General features: G+C 32.7%; 1 protein-coding gene and 1 long non-coding RNA gene across 11 annotated transcripts in view; one reads left to right on the top strand and one right to left on the bottom strand.

Moving 5' to 3' along the window:
- LOC105761315 (receptor-like protein 52) overlaps positions 1 to 25,293 on the top strand; it is a 169,281-nt gene that overhangs the window by 65,257 nt on the left and 78,731 nt on the right. For 3 of the 10 annotated variants that reach the window (XM_052624371.1, XM_052624376.1, XM_052624372.1), the window contains exon 1: positions 17,028 to 17,977. In XM_052624371.1, the coding sequence (XP_052480331.1) occupies positions 17,251 to 17,977 (727 nt within the window). In that variant the 5' untranslated portion in view covers positions 17,028 to 17,250. Of the gene's footprint in view, positions 1 to 17,019; positions 17,978 to 21,357; positions 21,432 to 25,293 lie in introns of those variants that run through there. The other 7 variants (XM_052624377.1, XM_052624375.1, XM_052624380.1 and 4 more) reach the window with 6 other exon arrangements.
- Positions 4,296 to 4,795, bottom strand: LOC128034929 (uncharacterized). The gene is made up of 2 exons (XR_008191256.1): positions 4,691 to 4,795; positions 4,296 to 4,580 (listed from the first exon to the last, which is right to left on the bottom strand). It is a non-coding gene; the product is annotated as an uncharacterized LOC128034929 (long non-coding RNA).

Below are 25,293 nucleotides of genomic sequence, written 5' to 3'. Positions count from 1 at the left end.
AAGAAGTTTAATGCTAACTAATGTGTTTCTGTCTTTTTTCCATCTGTTTTATCTCTTCTAACATATAAGCATTGATCCATGCAATGTAAGAAAATAAAAACCAATAACTAAATACTCTTTCAAGTTTTAAAAGAAGATTAAACATTCAGAAAATCTAATGAAATGAAATACAAATATGTGAGAATACCAGACCATTACAACAACCAAATACTCTCCCATTACAATTAGTCTTTCAACTTTCAAGTCCATAAGCAAACTTCTACCCTTTACAAACCATTACATTTAGGACCCTTAGCTTCCACTAACCATGAATGAATAACAAAACAGGATACCAACAGCCACATAAGTTGGTTTTTAGTGTTAACAACAACAACATCAGCTATCACATAAGCTGGTTTAGGGTTTAAAAAACAACAACAATATTACAAATACAAGCACCAAAACCCATGTTTTTCTCTCCCTCCACCTTGCATCCTCCAATGTCCTCACTTTTTCAGAAGACCCAACAACAAAATTTGTGAACATGGGGCATCAGTGGTGGATCAAACCAGGTGAAAAAATGACATGGTTTTTGAAACCCACTCCCAATCTTCTTACACCCAAAAAACCTCCTACCTGGGTTGTCATTAGACCAAGACGTGTTTAATTTTGTTGGGTTTCTATAATAGCACACCGGAGTCACAGTCGGCATCTCTATTTTTTCTCTCCTCCTCTTCCTCCTCCTCCTCCTCCTCTTCTTCTTCTTCTACTGCCTAAACCCTAAATTAGTGCTAAATGGGCTGTTTAAATTGGAGCTAACCGACCAACTAGATGGTTAATGACAACAAGGAATCCATCATTTGCCATGTCACCTTTTCGTTACGTCTATAACAGAAAATGGTTAAAATGACTGCTTTGTTATTTTTTGAAAGTTAAGTGACTGAATTGAAACCTAAGTGGTTGCTTTGTCAACTATCCCAAAATTGAGTGGCTGTTGGTGTAAATTACCCTAAATTTGTTTAACTGATTTGAAATCACATTATTATTTACTTGAGTATACATCACAAATAACTTAAATTTAAACCTATACATGTAAGACAATATTCTACTATTTTGATAGTAAAATTTAATACTTCGTTAGATTTGAGATTTTCTTTTTCTTTTTCTTTTTCTAAAAAGAAAATTTCATAGGCTTCAAATGGTGGTTGAGTTTCTTTTCTCTTTTTTTCTTTTTTTGTTATGAGAAGTTTACAAGTCATCATGTTTTGGTGTTGTGGAGCTTTGGTTTGGTGATTTGTCCTTTGTATTTGCCTACGTGATGTGTTCTTTTGTTTGGGTTTTGCAACTTTTTTTGGCAATATTTTGTCTTTATTTTCAATAAATATATTTATTGGCTGAGGAAAAAAATAGCTGTCTTGCTATTTAGTATTTTGGGACTTTAAAATTCAATTTTCTCTTCATCATTTAATACCAACTAAACCCAAAGCTCCATCAATTTGTTTTACAAAATCCATAGATTAATTTTACAAAATTTATAAAAATAAGTGAACAAGCTCTAAAAATATTAAAATAGTTTTTAATAAAAATTTTGAACTAATATTAAAATATGAAAAAATAGTTGTTAAAAGATTAGGGTTAAATATTTTAAAATGAGACTTAGAAAGTAGTTTAAAAATTGTGTTTACTATTGCTAAAGCATGGGAGGGTGATGGCATGCTGAAGATTTGTTTACTATTCTGTTTTTTGCTTTGATGTTGCGTTTGTGATTGGTATGATGTTCTGCTTTGGATTTCCTAAATGCAAATGCATGCATCTATGAAACAATATACATTATTAAAATCTTATGTATTCAAATATTCTTTCTTGATTGACAGAAAATGGGGAACATTCTAGTCTCTAGATATTTCTCAGAGCAAATAAACTAAATTAGTTTAAGCATTGGATATTATGATTATTGATAAAAATAATTTATTTATGGTTTACATATTATTAAAATTAAGAATTTGATTTCAAATATACAAAAAGTAGAGTAAGGATAGAGAGTGGAAGCAATGGAGGGATGAAAAATAATTCAATGTTTCGCCCAAACGTGAATAATGGTGCTGGCATTGCAGCCTTCAAATGACTTTTCTTGTGTGAAATTAATGGTCGAAAAAGGTGGTCATTCTTTAAAAATTCGGGTTTAAATAGAAGAAAGTGTGAAAACCAACCCAATATAATGGCTCAACGCATGAAAAACACTATCCAACCAACTGCGACTCATCATACCACATGCACCAGCACCTCCTTCCCATTCTACCTTTACGGCTACTTCACTAATTTTTTCCTGTTTTTATTTAATTTCTTAATTATTTTATAAGTTTTAATTTTTTAATTATTAACACCATTTTTTTTCTTTGTTTAATATACCCATAGCCTCTAAAAACTTCATCAATGCACAACAAAAATAAAAAATAAAATAAAAAGCAAAATTCAAGCCTGAATGAAAATTGAAAGTGAACAAAATAAATTGTTTGAAATTTTTAAAACCACTTATTCAATTAAACACAAAAATAGAAATCAAACACTAAGAACATTTTTCTTGGATAAACTGATGAATGAAAATTGATTTTTTTCAGTTTTAATCTCAGTTAAAAGTAGTACAAAATTGAACAAAACCAAAAACTTTTATCCCTAACATTAATCAACACAATCAATAGTCTCAGTTTTAGTTTTTGCTCATTAATCTCAAAACTCACAACCCTAAAATAAAAACACTAAAAATAGAAATCAATCACTTTAAAAATTTTAAACCAACTGATTCAACCAAAATAAAAACAATACTATAATCAATCATTCTAACAAAACACATTTAACCTTTTTTCAATAAAGCCATTTACAATAACCGATTGAGCGTTGGTGAAAAAAGAGATAAAAAGAATCCAATGACATGTTGGTTAAAAGCATTGTCAATTGATATTTCTAGATTTTGGATTTGGTAACTTGTCTCAACCTTGTTTGAAATATGCCATTAGTGCTGGTGTTGATATTTTAGGATTTTAGATTTGAAAGGTCATTGATAGTGATTGGAAGGAGCCACTAGTGTCAATGTTAGTAATAGCGGCTCCCAGGGTTAGAAGAAAAGAGAGCTTTGTTTATTTAAGTGAAAACTTAGAAAAGTTCTTTTACCTATTAGAAATGTGAGCTTCATAATATTTTTACTATTTTTTTATATTTTATATATTTCTTTTGAAATTTTAATAATTTATATATACATTTGAATTTTAAACACTTTATAATTGTTTTGAATTTTAAATAATTTTCTATAAATTTTTAATTTTTAAACAATTGATGACATAGCATGGATGTGAACTACCATGTCAACATCTATTTTGAGGTGGTTTGACAAACAACATTAGTTGAAGGGTTAAAAGAGACAAAAATTTGTCATAAGGGCTAAATTTATTAAACTTTTTATAATTTGAAATAAAATGACAAATTTTGTAAACATTGAAAGCTAAACTTGTAGAAGTTTTTTATAATTAGGATCAAATTGATAGAATATATAAATATTAGAGGGCTAAATTTATTATTAGACCAATAAAAAAACTCATGTCATCACTTAGATCAAATTTCAAACCATTGTTAACGTTCAGTGATAAAAATATTAATTTCAACTAATTTAATTACTAAATAAAAAAATTAAAAAATTGATGACCAAAATAGAAGACCCACCATATAATTCAACCTTTAAAATACAAAATATATTTGTTTTCATTCGGAACTGACATGCTTCTCAGATCACTCACTAGCTTGGTAACACAACGAGGTTGTGTATTTGTACAGCTAGCATACAAACAAAGACTCTTTTATTTTGACATTCTATATATAAGGTATAATAAACAAACTCCGATATTTAAATTTTAAATTTTTATTCAATTTAGTCCTAACTAAAATTATAATATTGAATAGAAATTAATTAAAAGCCATAAAATTGAAAACTGAGAAGCAATAATATAAAAATAAATTGTTAATCTTGATTTTATGATATAAGTTGTTTATGCTTGTTTTCTTATTTAAAATATAAAAATAATAAATTATTTTTATAAATAGAATTTGTAAATGTGAAAGGTTGAATTTGTTAAATATTTATTTAGAATTAAGATTAAATTGATAGGATTTGAAAATGGTTTAAATGGGAGTTATTAAAACATAATAGATCAAAATGTTAGTGACAAAATTTAAAAAAAAAAATTGTAGTTAAATGAACACGATAAAAGCCTATTAACAAATGGAAAACGAATGATGTTTACCAACGGATGAATGGCGGAACAAGATTTAAAGTAGAATTTAGCAGCACATGATTTGATTGATTTATCAAACAAAGAATAATTGAAAATGGATGTACAACCCAATTTTCATTTGCCCGGGCCCATTACAAACCCTAACAGACCTAACCCAGCAAAACCAAGCCCAACTAACCTAAACCTAACCCAGCTACCAGCCCTAACAGACCTAACCCTAGCCTAGCGCAGCAGCCCCCTATCCCTAGCTCGACGACTTTTGGTCTCTGCCACCGCCACTCCGCGCCGCACCTGCCACCGTCCCATCGCCACTTGCATCTGCAAAGGAGAAAGAAGCAAGAAAATGACCGAAAACAGTAACAAAAAAATAGGCTATAAAAGCCGGTTGTAGTGTAACATTCAGGGGGCTTTTTTTCTTTTTTTTTCACCTTTGTAATCAAGAGAAGAAACATATTAAAAACTAGAAGAAATAGAAAAACAAGAGACTTGAGAGGTGATTTTCTCTCATTTTTGCTTAGATCTAAAACTCTATTTCGTTTTCTTTTCTTTTCTCTTCTTGTTGTTTCTTTTTATATAATAAAACTAAAAAGAAAAAGAAATCTTACCTGCGCCGCGCCGGAGGGGAGGAGACGAAGCGGTTTTTTCCCCGTTCTTCGGGTCTCCGGCTTCTTTTCCGGGGGTTTGGCCTTAGGTCCATACCCTAGTAGAGGTGCTCATGGGTCGGGCCGGGCCGGGTTCGGGCCGGGCCCATAAAAAAATTCGGCCGGGGTTCTAGGCCCGGGCCCGGCCCGGCCCGAAATATGGGCCTAAAATTTTGCCCAAGCCCGGCCCGGGAAAAAATTCATAAGCCCGGGCCCTGCCTGGCCCGGCCTATTTTTTAAATAAATACAAAAAATATATTTTAAAATTTTAAAAAAAATTTAAAAAAGTATTTTAAAAATATTTTAAAATTAAAAAAATTAAAATAAGTATTTTAAAAATATTTTAAAATTAAAAAAATTTTAAAAAAGTATTTTAAAAGTATTTTAAAATTAAAAAAATAAATATATTTATTATATTCTAGTGGTGACTGGCCGGGCCGGCCCGGTCAAAAAGTGGTGCCGAGGTCTGCCCGATTTTTAAATCGGGCCTCATTTTTTTGCCCAAGCCCATATTTCGGGCCTATATTTTTACCTAAATCCTCCCATATTTCGGGCGGGCCCTCGGGCCGGGCCGGGCCGCCCGGCCCATGAGCGCCTCTATACCCTAGGGATGCTCGGCTTCAAAAAAGGGACAGAAAAGGTCCATTTTGGACCTCCGGCCGCCACACAGTGGCTCTCTGTGGGACTCACGGAAGCCTAGGTTTGCTATCTCCGAGCCGAGCTCGAGGAGAAAAAGAGAGTATTTCTCTGTTTCTTTTAACAAATGAGAGAACGATCCTTTTTATATTTATATAATCAAGAAACCAAGCACTGCTTTTAGGCCCTTTGACCTGCGGTGACCGACCTGTGGGAGGATCCGCACGTTTTCTTTAGATGGGCTATTTGCGAGCTCAGTCCCTTCAATTTTAAAGCGCGTTGCAATTCGGTCCTTTTCGCTATTTCCTTTTATTTTTAATCTAGCCCTATAATTTTAATTTTATTTCAATCTGGCCCACTGCTGCGCCGCGTTTTGAGGCGGTTGGGTTATTTACCCATTTGATCCCTTCCCTTTTGGCGCGCTTTGTAATTTAGTCCCTTTTTATTTTGAATTCACCCAGTTTCTTTTGTTTTTATTTTGATTTAGTCCCTTTTATTTTATTTTTCTTTCAATTTCGCCCTATACTTTCATTTTTATTTCGATTTAGCCCATATTTTAGCAATTTTATGTTATTGTTATTATTATTTTAACTATTATTATTATTATGGTTATTATTATTACTATTATTGTTGGTATTAATATTACTGTTATTTCTCTTATACTTTTCTTTCACGAATATTTATATACCTATTCATATATATATTTTATATATTAAAACGTGTATATTTTATATGTACATATATACTTATATTTTTTATACATACATAAATACTCATTTTATATATATATATATATATTTATATATGTATATTTATATTTTTCTCACGAATATGTATATACTTACTTCCCTATATTTTTTATAATATTTTTAAAACAAGTACATATGTTTTATTTTATAATTTCAAAGTATATATATATATATATATATATATATATATTCATGTGGATACATTTACATAATATATTTATACGTACATATTTTTAGTTTTTATAAATATATATATATACACATACTTACATATTTTTATATAGGTACATACATATATCTTTTACATTTTATAATTCTATTCATTTTATTTATTTATTTATTTATTTATTCATTTACACTATTATTATTATTTTGAATGAATGTTTTAGTGTATTCGCTTTTATGCATTGTTATTTTGTATGTTGTAAATTTGACATTTTATCTCGTTGCTATTGCTCATATTTTTTTATATTTTTTATACTTTCATATTCATTATGGTTTTGCTATGCATAATAACAATGTAATTTGCTTTCAAATTTTTTTACGATTTTCGTGTTTTATTTTATTCGATATAACAAAATTTGTTTTGAATAAATAATATTTCGTGTTTAGATTCGAGAGGATCGTACCCTAACTTACTGGGTTTCAATTTTCACGATAAATCTAAATGCACGAATCTTTTCAAACTCAAATTTTAAATGATCTCGGGATTTTAAAAAAAATCGCGTCCTAACTTACTGGTCGTGATCTCATTTTTAAATTCGAGACGGCTAAAATATCTTTTAAATAAGTATTTTTTATTCACATATCGGGAATTTGAGACATTGTATTCTAACTTACTTGATATGATTCTCTTTCTCGATTAACGTGAAATATCCCCCTTTTCTTGAAAATTTTCAACGTTTTAATATAATGATCGTATTTTTTAAATTTTCCAAAGTTCTCAATTTTCGACATTAAGACATTAACTAATCAACTAGGTACTAATTTTGGGCGTATCGAGGGTGCTAATCCTTCCTCGTGCGTAACCGACTCCCGAACCTATTTTTCTGAATTTCGCAGACCAAAATCGTTGTTTTAAGAAAATCAAATCGTTTATTAAAAACAACCACTTTTCGAGGTGAGCCGATCACACCTTATCAAAAAGGATTGGTGGCGACTCCCATTTCATTTTTCAAAACCCAAGTTGACCCCGTTTTCCTCAAAAAAATGGTGTCAACAGCTTGGCGACTCCACTGGGGATTTTAAAATAAGTGAGTCAAGCCACGAGTTGATTATTTCTTGTCTTTTTGTCGAAAGTTGAAATTTTGATTTAAATATACGATCCTCTCATTGCATTTCATTTGTTTTGAGTTATAGTTTTTATCATGTTTTGTATTTTAAATTTTTATATCTCTGCACATTGCATTGCATGACCGTTGGTCACACCTTTTAAGTGGGAGTGAAAAGCTACTCCTTCGTGAGGTTTTCACCTCCGTGCAGGATAGTGGATCGCTTTTGGGATACATCCGTACCTATGTCTTCGTGAGATTTTCATCTCCTTGTAGCCATAGGGAAATGTATTCCCCTGAACCGAACTCGATCTATATGAGCCAATAATGGGTGAGGATCGAGGAATCTGCTGGTTCGGGTACCCTTACTTTAGAACCAAACCTCATGTAGTGAACCTTAGGAGTCCACCCTAGCTAGAACCACATTGAACCCCTAGTATTTACCCAAATAGGTGTTCTGTTTATTCTTGCCTACTTTTGCTTTGTACTAACCTATTTTCCTTTTTTTGATGATTGCATTGCGTTTTCATCGTAAAAAGAGGTGTTGATTCACGTTCGGTTGTTAAATAGAGAGCTTGTCATAAGAAAATGGGTCTTTTGATAAAGTGGAAAATAATACGGTTGCCCGAATATGTTCCGAGAAAACACAACAAGAGAAAGATGATAGTTTAATAGAGGACAACACAACTATTGCTCCGTTGCCCGAGGATTCAAGGTGACAAAGATTATTCGAGAGCCGCTGAACTTTCTTAAAGAGAAGCCAATGAGCATAACGAGGATGAGCAAGCAACGAGTCGCGGCCCGGATCAAGCAAAAACAAGATAAAAGAGACGTCCCTTTTAAAGAGTTCGTGAGATTCATCTTAACGCGCGAAGGAAGAAAAGGATCGTTGTCTTAGAATATAAGGATAAGGCCGTATATATATCCGCTTTATGTAAAAAGATTTGTTTTCTAGTAAAGTTGTTCTAATAAGAATTGAACCAAGAATCAATGTCTCTTTTTGCATTCATGCATTTGCATTACATAACATCATGTGCATTAAGGACCATTAAAAGACTCTAATTGAATAAAATTATTTCAGTTAACTTGGAAAACCAACATTCTTGTGGTACCCGAACAAAAAAACTAAATGAATGGACCAAAGGTTGGAGAGATTAGAGCAAATGCAAATACAGATGCTAGAGCAATTGGCCAAGTTTCAGCAAGATATGAAGGATCAGATGCTAGAAGTCCAAAGAAATCTGAGGAGCCAGTTAACCCAGTTATTGGATATGAGGTTGGAAAAAGGAAAAAACCCAGTGGTCCACTTTGGGAATGATAATGAAGGTCCTGCATATCTTCCAAACTTTACCCCAACCAACATCCAAGCACAACCAAATGCATATCCACAAAGGGTAACTGTTAACGTCCGACCACAATACCAGACCAATACCTTGACAGCGGTGAATTTCGCGACGAGCTCAGATTCCAATCCTAGAGGCAATCTAACTAATCCTGTTGTCATTAATGATCTAGCAGAAACAAAACAGGAGAGAATAGAGTTCTCAAAAAAATTTGAAGACCGTTACAAACAGAAAGGGCAAGAGCGGAACTCCCAAAGCAATACTTCAAAGGTTCCGAGGAAGAGGAAAAATGAGGTGAATAATGAAGGAAGGTATAACGAGGGTTATTCAAAGCCGATTACCATAGGTCAGCAAAGGTCATTTGCTACTGGCCATCAGATATCCCCAAGACAAGAATCTGGCATAAAGCAAAGCATTAAGAAGTCTCAATTTGCACCAAACCCAATGTTGTACTAGGAGCTATATCAGAGTTTATTTGACGCACATGTTGTCTCCCCTTTTTACTTGAAGCCTTTACAACCTCCGTAACCCAAATGGTATGACACAAATGCGCAATGTGACTATCATGCAGGAATTACGGGGCATTCTATAGAAAATTGCACTGCCTTTAAAAAGCTAGTCGAAAGGTTTATCAATATGGGCATTGTCAAATTTGAGGATTCACTCAGTACAGAAAGTCTGCTACTCAATCATACGGATAATGAAAGGAATGCGATGAATGAAGAAATGTTGGGAAACGTTTACATCAGTGCCGGATACGAAGAGGCAACTGGAGAAGGGACCTCATTAGATATTCGCCCTTATAAACTTGGGAGTGTTCTAAATAATCAGACTGCAGAAGAAATCTTTGTAGCCTACCCAGAGTAATATTTAGAACACACTTGTTGCTTTCAGCCTAAAGGCAACAAGAAGTCTTTCATGAAATAGGCTCATATCTGAACGTCATTATTTTAATGCAATGCATCTTTGCGAACTTTTGAACCAATATTCTTTCATTTCTTATGAATGATTATTTTTTTATTCTTTCATCCAAATCATTCTTTCATTCATTCATAATCATACTGTGCAGATAATTATTCTTAAATTCATACATTCTTTGTATATTTTCTTGTACCTACAATAGGTCCCTGAATATCAACGACATGAATGACACTACTACAGACTTTGAATCTCCTTTTGAGCGAGACATGTGTTTAGAGGGATCTCACGACTTTGAAGATGACATAGATCGTAGCTTATCTCCAAGCTTGTTGAGGATGGTAGAACAAGAGGATAAACAGATCATACCTCACAAGGAATCATTAGAAATTGTGAGCGTGGTAAAGATTAGAATTGACCTGACCGCAGAGACGAAGCAAGACCTTGTTGAGTCACCTCTAGAGTTCAAAGATGTCTTTGTATGATCATACCAGGATATGCCCAGATTAATCGCTGATAATGAAATCTGCACAACAGCATGGTGTCAGAAATTTATAGTGCGAACGATGCAATTCTTTGTCGGGGCAATGCCTCTCTCGTTGACTCAGCATAGCTTTGCCCATTTGAAGTTGAACTTTTATCTCTTCAAGTTCTGTGGGATTTTATCCTGATTAAAGAGGAAGATCAAAAGTTTTATGTTGTAGTTTCGCCCTAGAAGGCTCAATGAAGGAAATTGGATCAAAGAAGATCCTTCGAAAAGGATAACAAGGACCTGCCTAACCTTATGAGTTCAGATTCCATAAAAAAAAGGGGGGAAAGAAAAAAGAAAAATCAAAAGCAAAAAAAAAATCAATCAATCAAAGTAAAAAAAAAAAGAGAAAAAGAAAAAAGGAGAGGTCAAGGCGAAAACCCGCAAAGGGCTCTTTGACCAAAGGTGGATTTGAGTTGAAAACCCGAAAAGGGCGACTCAAATTTTGAGTAAAATTGGGCATGGACATCACCATTATCGAAGACTTCTAATGGGCATTGCTTCATTTTGAGAGGCTACTTCACGGATCAAGGTCATCCTATACCGATACAGAATTTCAGAGAGGATGGTATTGGAAAATGCATTAAACTTAAATAATAGCATGATAACTGAGGTCTGAAATCAATTTAGAAGCAGACACCACATTTTGTCACCGAATTACCTAGAGGTGAACAAGGACTGGCATGAGAAATTATCATTTGCCCTCATTGTTTGTCGAACATCTGTACTGGGGCAACACCTCTCTTTTTGGTTTACAGGATTGAGGTAGTTTTACCTATTAAAATCCCCTCATTGCTTGTTGGAGGGATCCAATCACGATGTGATCAGTTGGCCCTAGGAAAAGGGTTAAAAGCTATTCATCAGGGTCGGATGTACTAGAAATAAATGATATGAGCCCATAATAAACAGGCTCATCTTAGAGAATTCCACGAGAAGGCTGGATGTTAAAAAGATTCTTCCTTAACGAAAGGATTCTAAAGGGAAATGAATGTCAAACCAGGAATGTCCCTATGTTGTAAAGAAGATCATTTTCAGAGGAGCACTGATCTTGAGTGAGATTGCCAATCCTATAAACTCGGATCCAGTTAAGAAACACTTCGTTTAAAGAAGAAGGAAGGACCAAGGTGAAAACTTGCAAAGGGTACTTTGAGTCAAAAAAATGAAAAAAAATTGAAAATGAAAAAAATTGAAAAATGAAAAAATGAAAATTGAGAGGCTAAGGGAAAAACCTGCAAAGGGCATCTTAGGCCAAAGGGGATTTGAGTTGAAAACCCGAAGATATTGATCAAAATGGGGCATGAAGTGATCAGATTAGGGGCCTGTGGTGATCTTGATATACCTGAAAGGGTAAGGTGACATCTTGGGGCATCGACAAAGTCCTGTAGATCTTCTAAACACATGTCAAACTCAAGAAGGTCTTCAGAAAGTTTGTACAGAGAAGTTCAGGCTGCGATATCTGGGGCACCTGACATTCATATTATTTATATATTGAATTTGTTATTCTTGGAATACTTCTTTCTTTTTCAAGATACATGTTACAATCAATTCCTTTTTTTATTCTTGCTATCCTTGATAATTTATTCATTTCGAGCTATGCTCTCAAATCAATTCTATTTTATCCATCGTTATATTTTTCTTGCAAGCATGTTGCATTAGAATGATGATACTTTCACAATGGAAGTTTTGCATATTATTCTAGAAGTTTCTAAAAAATATAGGAACCTGAAACAGGACTATTGTTTAGAAAACACCAAGTTTAAAAGGTGAAATATCTAAGAAGAAAGAGTCTAAGTTAAAGACTATCCTTTCAGATTTTGTTGTCCAAACATTGATTGAACAAAATGACAAGATGCCGGGTTAGTGACAAAGCTTCAATGAACAAACAAGCAATGATCACCATGTGATAAGAAAAGGTTTTCTCGGAGAAGAAAATTTTGCAATTGTGCATGAGCATTTGGTATGACACCTGAGGAATGGGGTAAAAGAACCAAAAAGCTTCACATTCTGTATCCTTGAATTGCGATAGGAGAAGATTGAGAAAAGCCATATCTTTCTACCCTTGGGTTACAGTGGGAGAATGATGGTACATTTTTACATCCCAATGGATTGAACTTTGACGTTCACAGTGGGGGCAATCAGATTAAGTGTTTCTTTGGATATGCTAGACGAGCAAGAAGGCGTTGTAGTACGTCAGTGATAAAACCTTAATAAGCTTTTGTGTGATGATAACCTAAGCATTAAGGAATCATTTTCATGACATTTTGCATTCATTCAAATGTCATTCATACATATCTAGTTAGAAGCATTTGATTCGTTCTGATCATGTCATCCTAATCACTAGGCACAATTAGGTTCATAAAATAGAACATACAGGTCATGTTCCCCAAAGAACAGATCAATGAAGTTACAGATCTTGTCTTCCTGTATTTGGCAGCGGAGGAGATCGAAGATAGCAGATCTTATCTTCCTCTATTTTGTAGCGGAGGAGATCGAAGATAGCAGATCTTGTCTTCCTGTATTTGGCAGCGGAGGAGATCGAAGATAGCAGATCTTGTCTTCCTGTATTTGGCAGCGGAGGAGATCGAAGATAACAGATCTTGTCTTCCTATATTTGGTAGCAAAGTAAATCGAAGATAGCAGATCTTGTCTTCCTGTATTTGGCAGCGGAGGAGATTGAAGATAGCAGATCTTGTCTTCCTGTATTTGGCAGTGGAGGAGATCGAAGATAGCAGATCTTGTCTCCCTGTATTTGGCAGCAGAGTAGATCAAAGATAGCGGATCTTGTCTTCCTGTATTTGGCAGCAGAGTAGATCAAAGATAGCGGATCTTGTCTTCCTGTATTTGGCAGCGAAGTAGATCGAAGATAGTAGATCTTGTCTTCCTGTATTTGGCAGCGAAGTAGATCGAAGATAGCAGATCTTGTATTCCTGTATTTGGCAGCAGAGTAGATCAAAGATAGCGGATCTTGTCTTCCTGTATTTGACAGCGGAGTAGATCGAAGATAGCAGATCTTGTCTTCCTGTATTTGGCAGCGGAGTAGATCGAAGATAGCAGATCTTATCTTCCTGTATTTGGCAGCGGAGTAGATCGAAGATAGTAGATCTTATCTTCCTGTATTTGGCAGCGGAGTAGATCAAAGATAGCGGATCTTGTCTTCCTGTATTTGGCAACGAAGTAGATCGAAGATAGCAGATCTTGTCTTCCTGTATTTGGCAGCGGAGGAGATCGAAGATAGCAGATCTTGTCTTCTTGTATTTGGTAGCGAAGTAAATCGAAGATAGAAGATCTTGTCTTCCTGTATTTGGTAGCGGAGGAGATCGAAGATAACAGATCTTGTCTTCCTGTATTTGGCAGTCAAGCAGATCGAAAGTACCACCCTTATCTCCCTGAGTTGCAGTGGAGTAGACAGAAGAAACCAATCCTATCTCTCTGAAGTTGCAGTAAAGCGGATTAAAATCACAGATCTTATCTCTCTGAAGTTGCAGTAGAGCAGATTGCATCCAGTCTTATCTCCCTGGAGTTGCAGTGGAGCAGACGGAAGAAACCAATCCTATACCTCTGAAGTTGCAGTAGGTCGGATTAAATCTACCACAACAAGTCTTATCTTCTTGATGTTATAGTGAAGCAGACTAAAACCAAATCTCGTCCCCCTAAAGTTTTTGCGAAGAAGATTAAAGCTATAGGACGCATCTTTTTGAAGTGCAGTGGAGTGGATTGACGCGACAAGACACAGTGAATTGAAATAAAGCTACTTGAAGAGAAGCGTCAAAAAGAGTCAAGACTTGGCAAGACCGGGCAAAAATTGGTCTTTCTTAGTCTTTGCTATGTTATCGTTACACGACAACGAGCAAAGAGGGGCAGCTGTACAGCCCAATTTTCATTTGCCCGGGCCCATTACAAACCCTAACAAACCTAACCCAGCAAAACCAAGCCCAACTAACCTAAACCTAACTTGACTACCACTCTAACAGACCTAACCCTAGCCTAGCGCCAGCCCCTATCCCTAGCTCAGACGACTTTTGGCCTCGCCATCGCCACTCAAGGCCAGCACTTTGCCACCGTCCCATCGCCACTTGCATCTGCAAAGGAGGAAGAAGCAAGAAAATGACCGAAAACAGTAACAAAAAAATAGGCTATAAAAGCCGGTTGTAGTGTAACATTCAGAGGGCTTTTTTTTCTTTTTTTTTCACCTGTGTAATAAAGAGAATAAACATATTAAAAACTAGAAGAAATAGAAAAACAAGAGACTTGAGAGGTGATTTTCTCTCATTTTTGCTTAGATCTAAAACTCTATTTCGTTTTTTTCTTTTCTTTTCTATTCTTGTTGTTTCTTTTTATATAATAAAACTAAAAAGGAAAAGAAATCTTACCAGCGCCGCGCCAGAGGGGAGGAAACGAAGCAGTTTTTTCCCCGTTCTTCGGGTCTCCGGCTTCTTTTTTGGGGGTTTGGCCTTAGGTCTATACCCTAGGGATGCTCGGCTTCAAAAAAGGGACCGAAAAGGTCCATTTTGGACCTCCGGCCGCCACGCACGGTGGCTCTGCGGCGGGGACTCGCCGGAAGCCTAGGCCGGGCTATCTCCTGAGCCGGAGCCTGAGGGAGAAAAAGAGAGAGTATTTCTCTCTGTTTCTTTTAACAAATGAGAGAGCAGTCCTTTTTTTAGTTTTTTATATTTATATAATCAACAAACCGACGCCGTTTTAGGCCCTTTGACCCGCGCGGTGACCCGACCCAGGGGGAGGATCCGCACGTTTTCTTTAGATGGGCTATTTGCGCGCTCAGTCCCTTCAATTTTAAAGCGCGTTGCAATTCGGTCCTTTTCGCTATTTCCTTTTATTTCTAATCTAGCCCTATAATTTTAATTTTATTTCAATCTGGCCCACTGCTACGCCGCGTTTTGAGGCGGTTGGGTTATTTACCCATTTGATCCCTTCCCTTTTGGCGCGCTTTGTAATTTAGTCCCTTTTTATTTTGAATTCGCCCAGTTTCTTTTGTTTTTATTTTGATTTAGTCCATTTTATTTTATTTTTCTTTCAATTTCGCCCTATATTTTCATTTTTATTTCGATTTAGCCCATATTTTAGCAATTTTATGTTATTATTATTATTATTATTATTTTAAATATTATTATTATTAGTTTACTATTATTATTATTATTATGGTTATTATTATTACTATTATTGTTAGTATTAATATTACTGTTATTTCTCTTATACTTTTCTTTCACGAATATTTATATACCTATTCATATATATTTTTTATATATTAAAACGTGTATATTTTATATGTACATATATACTTATATTTTTTATACATACATAAATACTCATTTTATATATATATATAGATATATATTTATATATGTATATTTATATTTATATTTTTCTCACGAATATGTATATACTTACTTCCATATAATTTTTATAATATTTTTAAAACAAGTACATATGTTTTATTTTATAATTTCAAAGTATATATATATATATATATATATATATATATATATATATATATATTCATGTGGATACATTTACATAATATATTTATACGTACATATTTTTAGTTTTATAAATATATATATATACACATACTTACATATTTTTATATAGGTACATACATATATCTTTTACATTTTATAATTCTATTCATTTTCTTTATTTATTTATTTATTTATTTATTCATTTACACTCTTATTATTATTTTGAATGAATGTTTTATTGTATTCGTTTTTATGCTTTGTTATTTTGTATGTTGTAGATTTGACCTTTTATCTCGTTGCTATTGCTCGTATTTTTTTATACTTTTTATACTTTCATATTCATTATGGTTTTGCTATGCATAATAACAATGTAATTTGCTTTCAAAATTTTTTACGATTTTCGTGTTTTATTTTATTCGATATAACAAAATTTGTTTTGAATAAATAATATTTCGTGTTTAGATTCGAGAGGATCGTACCCTAACTTACTAGGTTTCGATTTTCACGATAAATCTAAATGCACGAATCTTTTCAAACTCAAATTTTAAATGATCTCGGGAATTTTAAAAAAAATCGCGTCCTAACTTACTGGTCGTGATCTCATTTTTAAATTCGAGATGGCTAAAATATCTTTTAAATAAGCATTTTTTATTCGCGTATCGGGAATTTGAGACATTGTATTCTAACTTACTGGATATGATTCTCTTTCTCGATTAACGTGAAATATCCCCCTTTTCTTGAAAATTTTCAACGTTTTAATACAAGGATCGTATTTTTAAAATTTTTCAAAGTTCTCAATTTTTGACATTAAGACATTAACTAATCAACTAGGTACCAATTTTGGGCGTATCGAGGGTGCTAATCCTTCCTCGTGCGTAACCGACTCCCGAACCTATTTTTCTGAATTTCGCAGACCAAAATCGTTGTTTTAATAAAATCAAATCGTTTATTAAAACAACCACTTTTCGAGGTGACCCAATCACACCTTATCAAAAAGGATTGGTGGCGACTCCCGTTTCATTTTTCAAAACCCAAGTTAACCCCGTTTTCATCCAAAAAATGGTGTCAACAATGGAAATTAAGTAAGGATAAAAGTTGGAAAGGATAGATGAAAAATAATTCATTGTTTGGCCCAAACGTCAATAATGCAGTCTTAAAATAACATTTCTTGTGGAAAGCTTGTGTGAAATTAATGGTGAAAAAGGAGGCCACTTTACAAATTCATGTTTGAATGGAAGAAAGTGTAAAAGGCAACCCAATATGAGGGAGATTAATAATGGCTCAACGCATGAAAAACACCAATGTAGGTCCATCCAACCAACTGGGACTCATCAATTCATGTGACGAATTTTCAAATTAGAAAAGTATTTAAAGAATATTGAACTAGCATTAGAAAAGTATTAAACTCGGTTGTTTCTCTCCTTATGATGCGCCTTACACCCATGTCCAACCTTATGGCAAAACCAAGCTTCCTCCCTCCATTTATGTTTGGGCTGCTATTCGCAATCTTTGGGGTTATTTTGTCTGCAAAATATTCTAGCATCACCGTTGATCAATCTGCTCTTCTAGCACTCAAATCTCATATAACTCATGATCCTCACATTTTCTTGACAACCAATTGGTCTACTTCTACCTCCGTTTGTAGCTGGATTGGTGTCACATGTGGATCTAAACACTATAGAGTCACTGCTCTGAATTTGTCAAGCATGGATCTCACAGGCACCATTTCTTCTCAATTGGGAAATCTATCTTTCCTTGCTTGGCTCGATATTCATCAAAATAGTTTCCAAGGCTCTTTACCCATTGAGTTAACTAATTTGCGTCGGATGAAATATTTGGAGTTTGGTAACAATAGCTTCAATGGAGAAATCCCATCATGGTTTGGTTGCTTCACTGAACTCCAAGGCTTATATTTATACCTTAACAACTTCATTGGTGTTATCCCATCTACTCTAGGCAATTTGTCAAAACTAGAAATGTTGGGCTTGGGTTGGAATCAAATTTCCGGTAGAATTCCAAATAGTTTATTCAAGTGCAAAGAGCTGAAGTTTTTATCATTGTTTAACAACTCCTTGGAGGGAAGTATACCTACAGAAATTGGAAATTTGACTTTGCTCGAGACTTTGTCTCTTAGTGACAACTATTTCAAAGGTAAACAAGTTATTGTTTCATTCATTTTTATCTAATTTCCATCAACAGTTGTTTTAAATAGTGAAGCGGGACTTTAAACAATAACCACTAAGTTCAGTGCTAGCGAAACCAAACTTACTCATAGAGTTTATATATATTATTTATGTGAATTGAGTCATCAACCAATGTAATTGGTGCCAAACGGAGTGTAGTCAGATTTTCAATGCAGTTCCTGATTTACCCTTAGTAGCAGGTAGGAACACATCAAAACTCATAGTCACCTCCACAACCCCATACTTGACAATTCAGCCATCAACCAATTATTTGGTTTAGGAGTTTGTTTCTAATTTTCCTTCCTATTATGGCATGTGTCTATATGTAGCATCAAATAATAGAGACTGTTTTTCTAAGGCAAGTTAATTCCAAATATGTTGAAAACAAAACACCTAATCATAAACAATCAGGTATTTTATTAAAACTCCTAATTTACTAAAAGTAGATTTATTTGGTGATATGAAAAGAGTTAAATTTACATTAAATTAATTTAAGGTTTGATTTTTAATTAAGACCTACTTTACACCCTTTTGAATCACACAAGACTTGTAGTTACCTATTTTTTCTATCCTTATTATTTATGTGTTGATATTCGTGAATAGGAAAGAAATAGAGTACATGATTTCTCTTAACTAACTTTGATTACAGAGTACATAGTTGATATTATATGTTTCAGACTTATACCTACCCACATTGACCCACTGCCATTCCATCTTTTTCTTCTTCACACAACTCCCACAGCCTCACAAAATACAACCCTCAATCAGCTTTGAGTTTTAACGAATTTAAGATCTGTTAGTAAATTTTAATGATTTTAATTATATGTTTTAGGTGAAATTCCATCGGTTATTGGAAATCTTACTTCTCTCGTGATCATCTGACTTTTTAATAACAATTTAACAAGTATAATATCATCTTTATTTTCCTTTTTGTTGTTACTGTTATAATACGTACTTATAACAGAATCGTGCTATATATTACTAAATAACTTTACAGTCTTTTAACTTTTTTACTATAATACTTTTGGCTTAAAAACAATTAATTACACATTTAAGCGGAGCCTCGGCGGTGCTTGATGGCCGGACTTGAGGTCCTAGCAGAGAAAAAAAAGGGCTTTGGAGGTTTTTTTTTTTTTTCTTCTAAAATTTGGCAGAAATTAAAAAAACTTGGTTTAAATAGTCGTATGAAACGGCACTGTTTTGAGCCGGTGCTCATGGACGCCAAAATAGCGTCGTTTTGACACAACCCGATCCATCCTCTAGGATCCACCTGTTTTCGCTTGGAGAGGATATTTACGCTTGTAACCCTTCCGCTTTTATGGTATGTTTCAATTTAGTCCTACTTCTTTTTTTTCTTTTTAATTTTCCCCTGCTATTTTGGTTTTGTTTCGTTTCAATCCATCATGAAACGCCACGTTTGTAGGACTAGGAATAATTTCTCATCTAGTCCTCGTCCCTTTTCGCGCATTCAATTTTAGACCTTATTCAATTTTTTATTTAATTTATTATGATTTATGCCTTTAATTCTATTTAGATTTCAATTCAATCCTTTGTTTGATTAATTTCATTATTTATATATATATATATTTATTATTCTTTATTTTTAAAATACCTAAATTTAATACTATTTATATCTGTTTTATTTGTTTGTTTGTTCATAATTCTTTTGCCTTTTAAATATTTAAATTTAATATTATTTATATTTGTTTTACCGATTTATTTATTTATCATTCTTTTAATTTTTAAATACTTAAATTTAATATTACTTATATTTGTCTTATCTATTTATTTAGTCATTTATTCGTTATTTCTTTTTTATTTTTATATATTTAAAATTTATACTATTTATTTTCATTTTATTTGTATATTTGTGGTCCCTTTCCTCATTTATTTTGGGATATGATTTTTAACTTTGCTTGAGTTTCAATTTAATCTGTATTTCGATTAACTTTGTTTATTTATTGACTATATCATTTATTTAGTATTTAAAATTTATATATTTTATCTTTGTCTATATTATTCATTTGCACATATTATTCTATTTTATTCTTTGCTCTTGTCATTATTATTTATTCACTTTAATACTAAAATAATAACCACAACATGATTATCGTTTAATCGTTGTTTTGTTGTCATCATAAAAATATTGATATTATTCATTAGCATAGCAATTTTGTTTGGTCTTTATCTTCTTATTCTCTTTCATTTACTTACTTATTTATTCATTCGTTTATTTTCCGTTTAATGTCATCATATCATTTTTCCACCATTATTTTATTTCATTCTCACTAAATTATCGTATCATGTTTCGTGTTTAAATATATCCATTCATTTTGTGAAATTTAAATATATATTTAAAATATATATAAAAAATAAAAATAATTGTCATTTTAAAATACAATTAATTACACATTTAATCCTTTAACTACTTGAAATTAGAAAATATAAGAATATTGGTATAAGACATATATTTTAGATGCTTTATTTTTCTTTGACTAATTTATTTATTATTAGACAGCTTAAAATTATTAAACTCTTTCAAATAATATATTTCTTAATACAAATAAGACTCGAATATTTAAATGCAAACATGGGTAATATGACATCCCTATGCATGAAACAACTTCTTATATAAGCAAAACCAAATGTCCTGCTTTAATAATATTCTTAAAATAACAAACCTACTTACCTTAAAACTTCTTTTTATATTGCTCTACATTTTTATGTTTTTTTTCTTTATATACTCACATTTTTTGCTGTAAAAATAATAATTACTCATTTCATAATTTTAACCACTAGAATTTAATTTTGAATTGCCAAAAGTTTAGGTATGTTTAGGAATTTATTGGAACTCCACATCCTAAGTTCACCATCTACCTTATGGCAGAAATTAGCTTATTCGTCACTTTTGATCCATCATTTTTCTTTGCTTCCCATATTTGTTCATCCAAAACTTTATTTGTTCTTGCTTTAATTAACTAAAGTGATGACTTCTTTTTGTTGGATGATTTTTAGATTTTGAGTGACATATTATGGGACCAATGTATCTAATTCTCCTCTACAACTATGAATTTTGTGTTTAGTGCTTTTTTGGATGTTTTAGTTTTTCCTTTTTATGATCTATGCGGTGTTTTTTTTTTTTGGCACAAAGATAAATATTTTTTTTATTGTTAATTTGAGTATTATAATTAAAATATTTTTGGGTTATCATAAGTACTATAAGACTAAACAAAACTTGCATATTTAAAAATAGGTAAATGAAACACACACTAATATGCTCAACAAATAAATTAAGGGTTTGCTAGGAAAATATTTGCAAATTTTGACTGATTTAATTATATGTTTCAGGTGAAATTCCTCTTGTTATTGAAAACTTGACTTCTCTTCGACAGCTTTATCTTGGCAATAACAAATTGACAGGTATAATTTCATGTTTCTCTTATTCTCCTTTTTGTTATTAAATTTATGCAATCTTTTTAAGTAAATAAAATAAAAGTTACCTTAAAAGATTAAAACCTCATTATTATGTCTAAATGTAAGAAGTTATGAAGTAAATTAAGCAATCATTTCATCATAAAAGGATTATATGAAACAATTACTCCACATTAGCATATGTTACTTCTGTTCAAATTATCATACTTTTAAAAATGTCAACTTTTGTAGTATTTCTAGCTCAACATATATATTATATATATAAGCTTGAACTCGAAAATTAATAAAAATGATTGATTAGAATATTTTTTGAATTAAAAGATGTAATTTTATTCAATATTAAAATATAACATATATATATATATATAATTAAACTCTGCTAAAGTTAATTTAATATTTTCAATATTAGACAGCTTAAAATGATTAAACTCTTTCAAATAATAAATTTCGACTTTTTATATTGCTCTACATTTTATGTTTTTTTTCTTTATATACTCATATTTTTTGCTGTAAAAATAATAATTACTCATTTCATAATTTTAACCACTAGAATTTGATTCATGAAAAAAAATTAGTATAATCTATTTGAATTGCCAAAAGTTTAGGTATGTTTAGGTATTTATTGGAGCTCCACATCCTAAGTTCACCATCTACCTTATGGCAGAAATTAGCTTATTCGTCCCTCTTGATCCATCATTTTTCTTTGCTTCCCATATTTGTTCATCCATAACTTTATTTGTTCTTGCTTTAATTAACTAAAGTGATGATTTCTTTTTGTTGGATGATTTTGAGATTTTGAGTGACATATTATGGGACCAATGTATCTAATCCTCCTCTACAACTATGAATTTTGTGTTTAGTGTTTGACATATATTTTTGGATGTTTTAGTTTTTCCTTTTATGATCTATGTGTGTTTTTCTAGCACAAAGATAAATATTTTTTTGTTAATAAAATTACCATTTATAAGTAAGACTTCTAATTTCACTAAAAGTATTTTATTAAGAAAATTTATTTGATAATAACAAAAATTTCAATTTTATTTAAATTTTACATTAAATTAATTTATATTCTAAATTATAATTTGGACCTATTTCTTACCCTTTTGGAAATAATGTGTTTTTTAAAAAATTTATTGAATTAACATCAAACTTGTAACTCAGTTATTTCTATCCGTTTGATTTTTTATTCATTTTGCTCCACCATAGCCCATAGTATAAGAGAAATAGATATATAAATTATTAATTATATGTTTTTTCATCAAATTTTCACCTAGTCATAAACAATCAGTTATTTCAAGTATTTTATTAAAACTTCTAATTTCTCTAAAACTAAATTTATTTGGTGATAAGTGAGAAAAATATAATGTCGGTAATGACAATATATCGCAAAGAAAAATAGAAATAGAAAAATAAAGAACACACAAATTTTACGTGGAAACCCTTTCGGGAAAAAAACCACGGGCAGAGGAGAAGAAAATTCACTATGTCGAAAAAACTTAATTACAAGAGGAGTAGACTATGCCTATTTATAGACTTGTAAACCTTATTCTAATAGGAGTGAAACTCCTTATTCAAATAATATCAAATAGATGGAGTCTAATAAGGTTTAGAAACCTTATTCTAAAATAAAATAAAAGAAGTATAATTCTATAGGGATTTTACTTTTATTTTATTTTACCACAGTATTTTATTTAAATAAGGATTTGGGTCACTTAATTCTAACAATCTCCACCTTGACACAAATTCTTAATGAACAAGTTCTTCATCGCGAACTCTCAACGAACAAGTTTCTCCACCTCTTCCATAAAACCCCTTAAGGGTTTATTTGCAACAATGAACACCAACCAAGTCTAAGCAATACTCAAACTTGGTTATAGGAAGTGACTTAGTCATCATATCTGCAGGATTTTCATGGGTACTAATTTTGCTCACAACAATATCACCACGAGCAATAATATCACGAACAAAATGATACCGAACATCAATGTGTTTTGTTCTCTCATGAAACATTTGATCTTTTGTAAGGAAGATGGCACTCTGACTGTCACAAAATACTGTATTGATTTGAAGGTCTTCATTGAGTTCACTAAAGAGTCCCTTCAACCATATAGCTTCTTTACAAGCCTCTGTAATCGCCATGTACTCAGCTTCAGTGGTAGACAAAGCGACTGTAGTTTGCAAAGTGGCTTTCCAACTGATTGCACAACCTCCGATTGTAAAGACATAATCGGTGAGAGATCTTCTTCTATCGAGGTCCCCAGCAAAATCAGCATCAACATACCCAATGACTCCATCTCTAGTTCTTCCAAACTGTAAGCAAACATCGGTAGTACCTCGTAAGTATCTTAAAACCCACTGAACTACTTTCCAATGTTCTTTACCAGGATTCGCCATGTATCTGCTAACTGCACTAACTGCATATGATAAATCTGGATGTGAACAAACCATGGCATACATGAGAGATCCCACTGCACTAGAGTATGGAACATGTGACATGTACTCAATCTCATCATCTGATTGTGGAGACAAAGCCGATGAAAGTCTGAAATGGACTGTTAAAGGAGTACTAATAGGCTTAGCATTCTACATATTGAATTTAGAAAGAACTTTCTTAATGTACCCTTTCTGACTTAGATACAATTTACTTGCTTTTCTATCCCTAAGAATCTCCATACCAAGTATCTTCTTTGCTGGTCCCAAGTCTTTCATCTCAAATTCTTCACTTAGTTGGGCTTTGACCTTTCTTATCTCTCCTTTATCTTTCGCTGCTATCAACATGTCATCAACATAAAGGAGTAGATACACAAAAGAACCATCACTGTTTTTCTTAAAGTAAACACAACTGTCAAAGCTACTTCTTTTAAAATCATGAGAAGTCATAAAGGAATCAAACGTCTTATACCACTGTCTTGGTGACTGGTTCAAACCGTAAAGGGACTTTTTCAGCAAGCAAACATAGCCCTCTTTTTTTGAAACTGTAAAACCTTCTGGTTGTTGCATGTAAATATCCTCCTCAAGTTCTCCATGCAAAAATGCAGTTTTTACATCTAACTGCTCAAGCTCCAAATCATGCATGACCACAATACCAAGCAAAGCTCGAATCGAACTATGCTTCACAACTGGAGAGAACACATCTGTGAAGTCCACTCTGGGAATTTGACTGTAACCCTTTGCAACAAGCCTTGCTTTATATCTAGGTTCTTCAACTCTTGGAGTCCCCTCTTTCTTTTTAAACACCCATTTACAACGAACAACCTTTTTACCTTTAGGAAGTTTCACAAGATCCCATGTTTGATTTTTGTGTAGTGATTCCATCTCCTCTTGCATAGCAAACATCCACTTTTCTGAGTCTTCACAACTAACCGCCTCAGAATAATTAGATGGCTCTTGATTTGCATCTATATCTTCAGCCATATTTAAAGCATAAGCAACTAGATCAGCCTCGGCATACTTCTTTGGAGGTTTAATTTCTCTTCTAGTTCTGTTTTTGGCGATAGAGTATTGTGGTGAAGAAGCAACTCTATTTTGAATTTTTGTACTGGCTTTAGTAGTCGACTCTGTTGTAGATTCTAGATCAATCTGATGCTCCACCTGTTTTTGATTTTCTTTATTGGAAGAGTCTTTAAGAGATAAGTTAGGTAGCATAGCAGTTTCATCAAAAACAACATCTCCGCTAATCACAACTTTTCTATTTTCGTGACACCATAACTTATACCCTTTTACACCGACTTTATAACCAAGAAAAACACATTTAATAGATCTTGGTTCCAATTTTCCATTATCAACATGAGCATACGCAGGACAACCAAAGATCTTTAAATCAGAATAGTCAGCAGGATTACCAGACCATAC

This window comes from Gossypium raimondii, chromosome 11 (genome assembly GCF_025698545.1).
Source record: "Gossypium raimondii isolate GPD5lz chromosome 11, ASM2569854v1, whole genome shotgun sequence".
Taxonomy (NCBI): Eukaryota; Viridiplantae; Streptophyta; class Magnoliopsida; order Malvales; family Malvaceae; genus Gossypium; species Gossypium raimondii.
The sequence above is the reverse complement of the archived record's forward strand: the minus strand, read 5'-3'. Positions and strand labels throughout refer to the sequence as shown.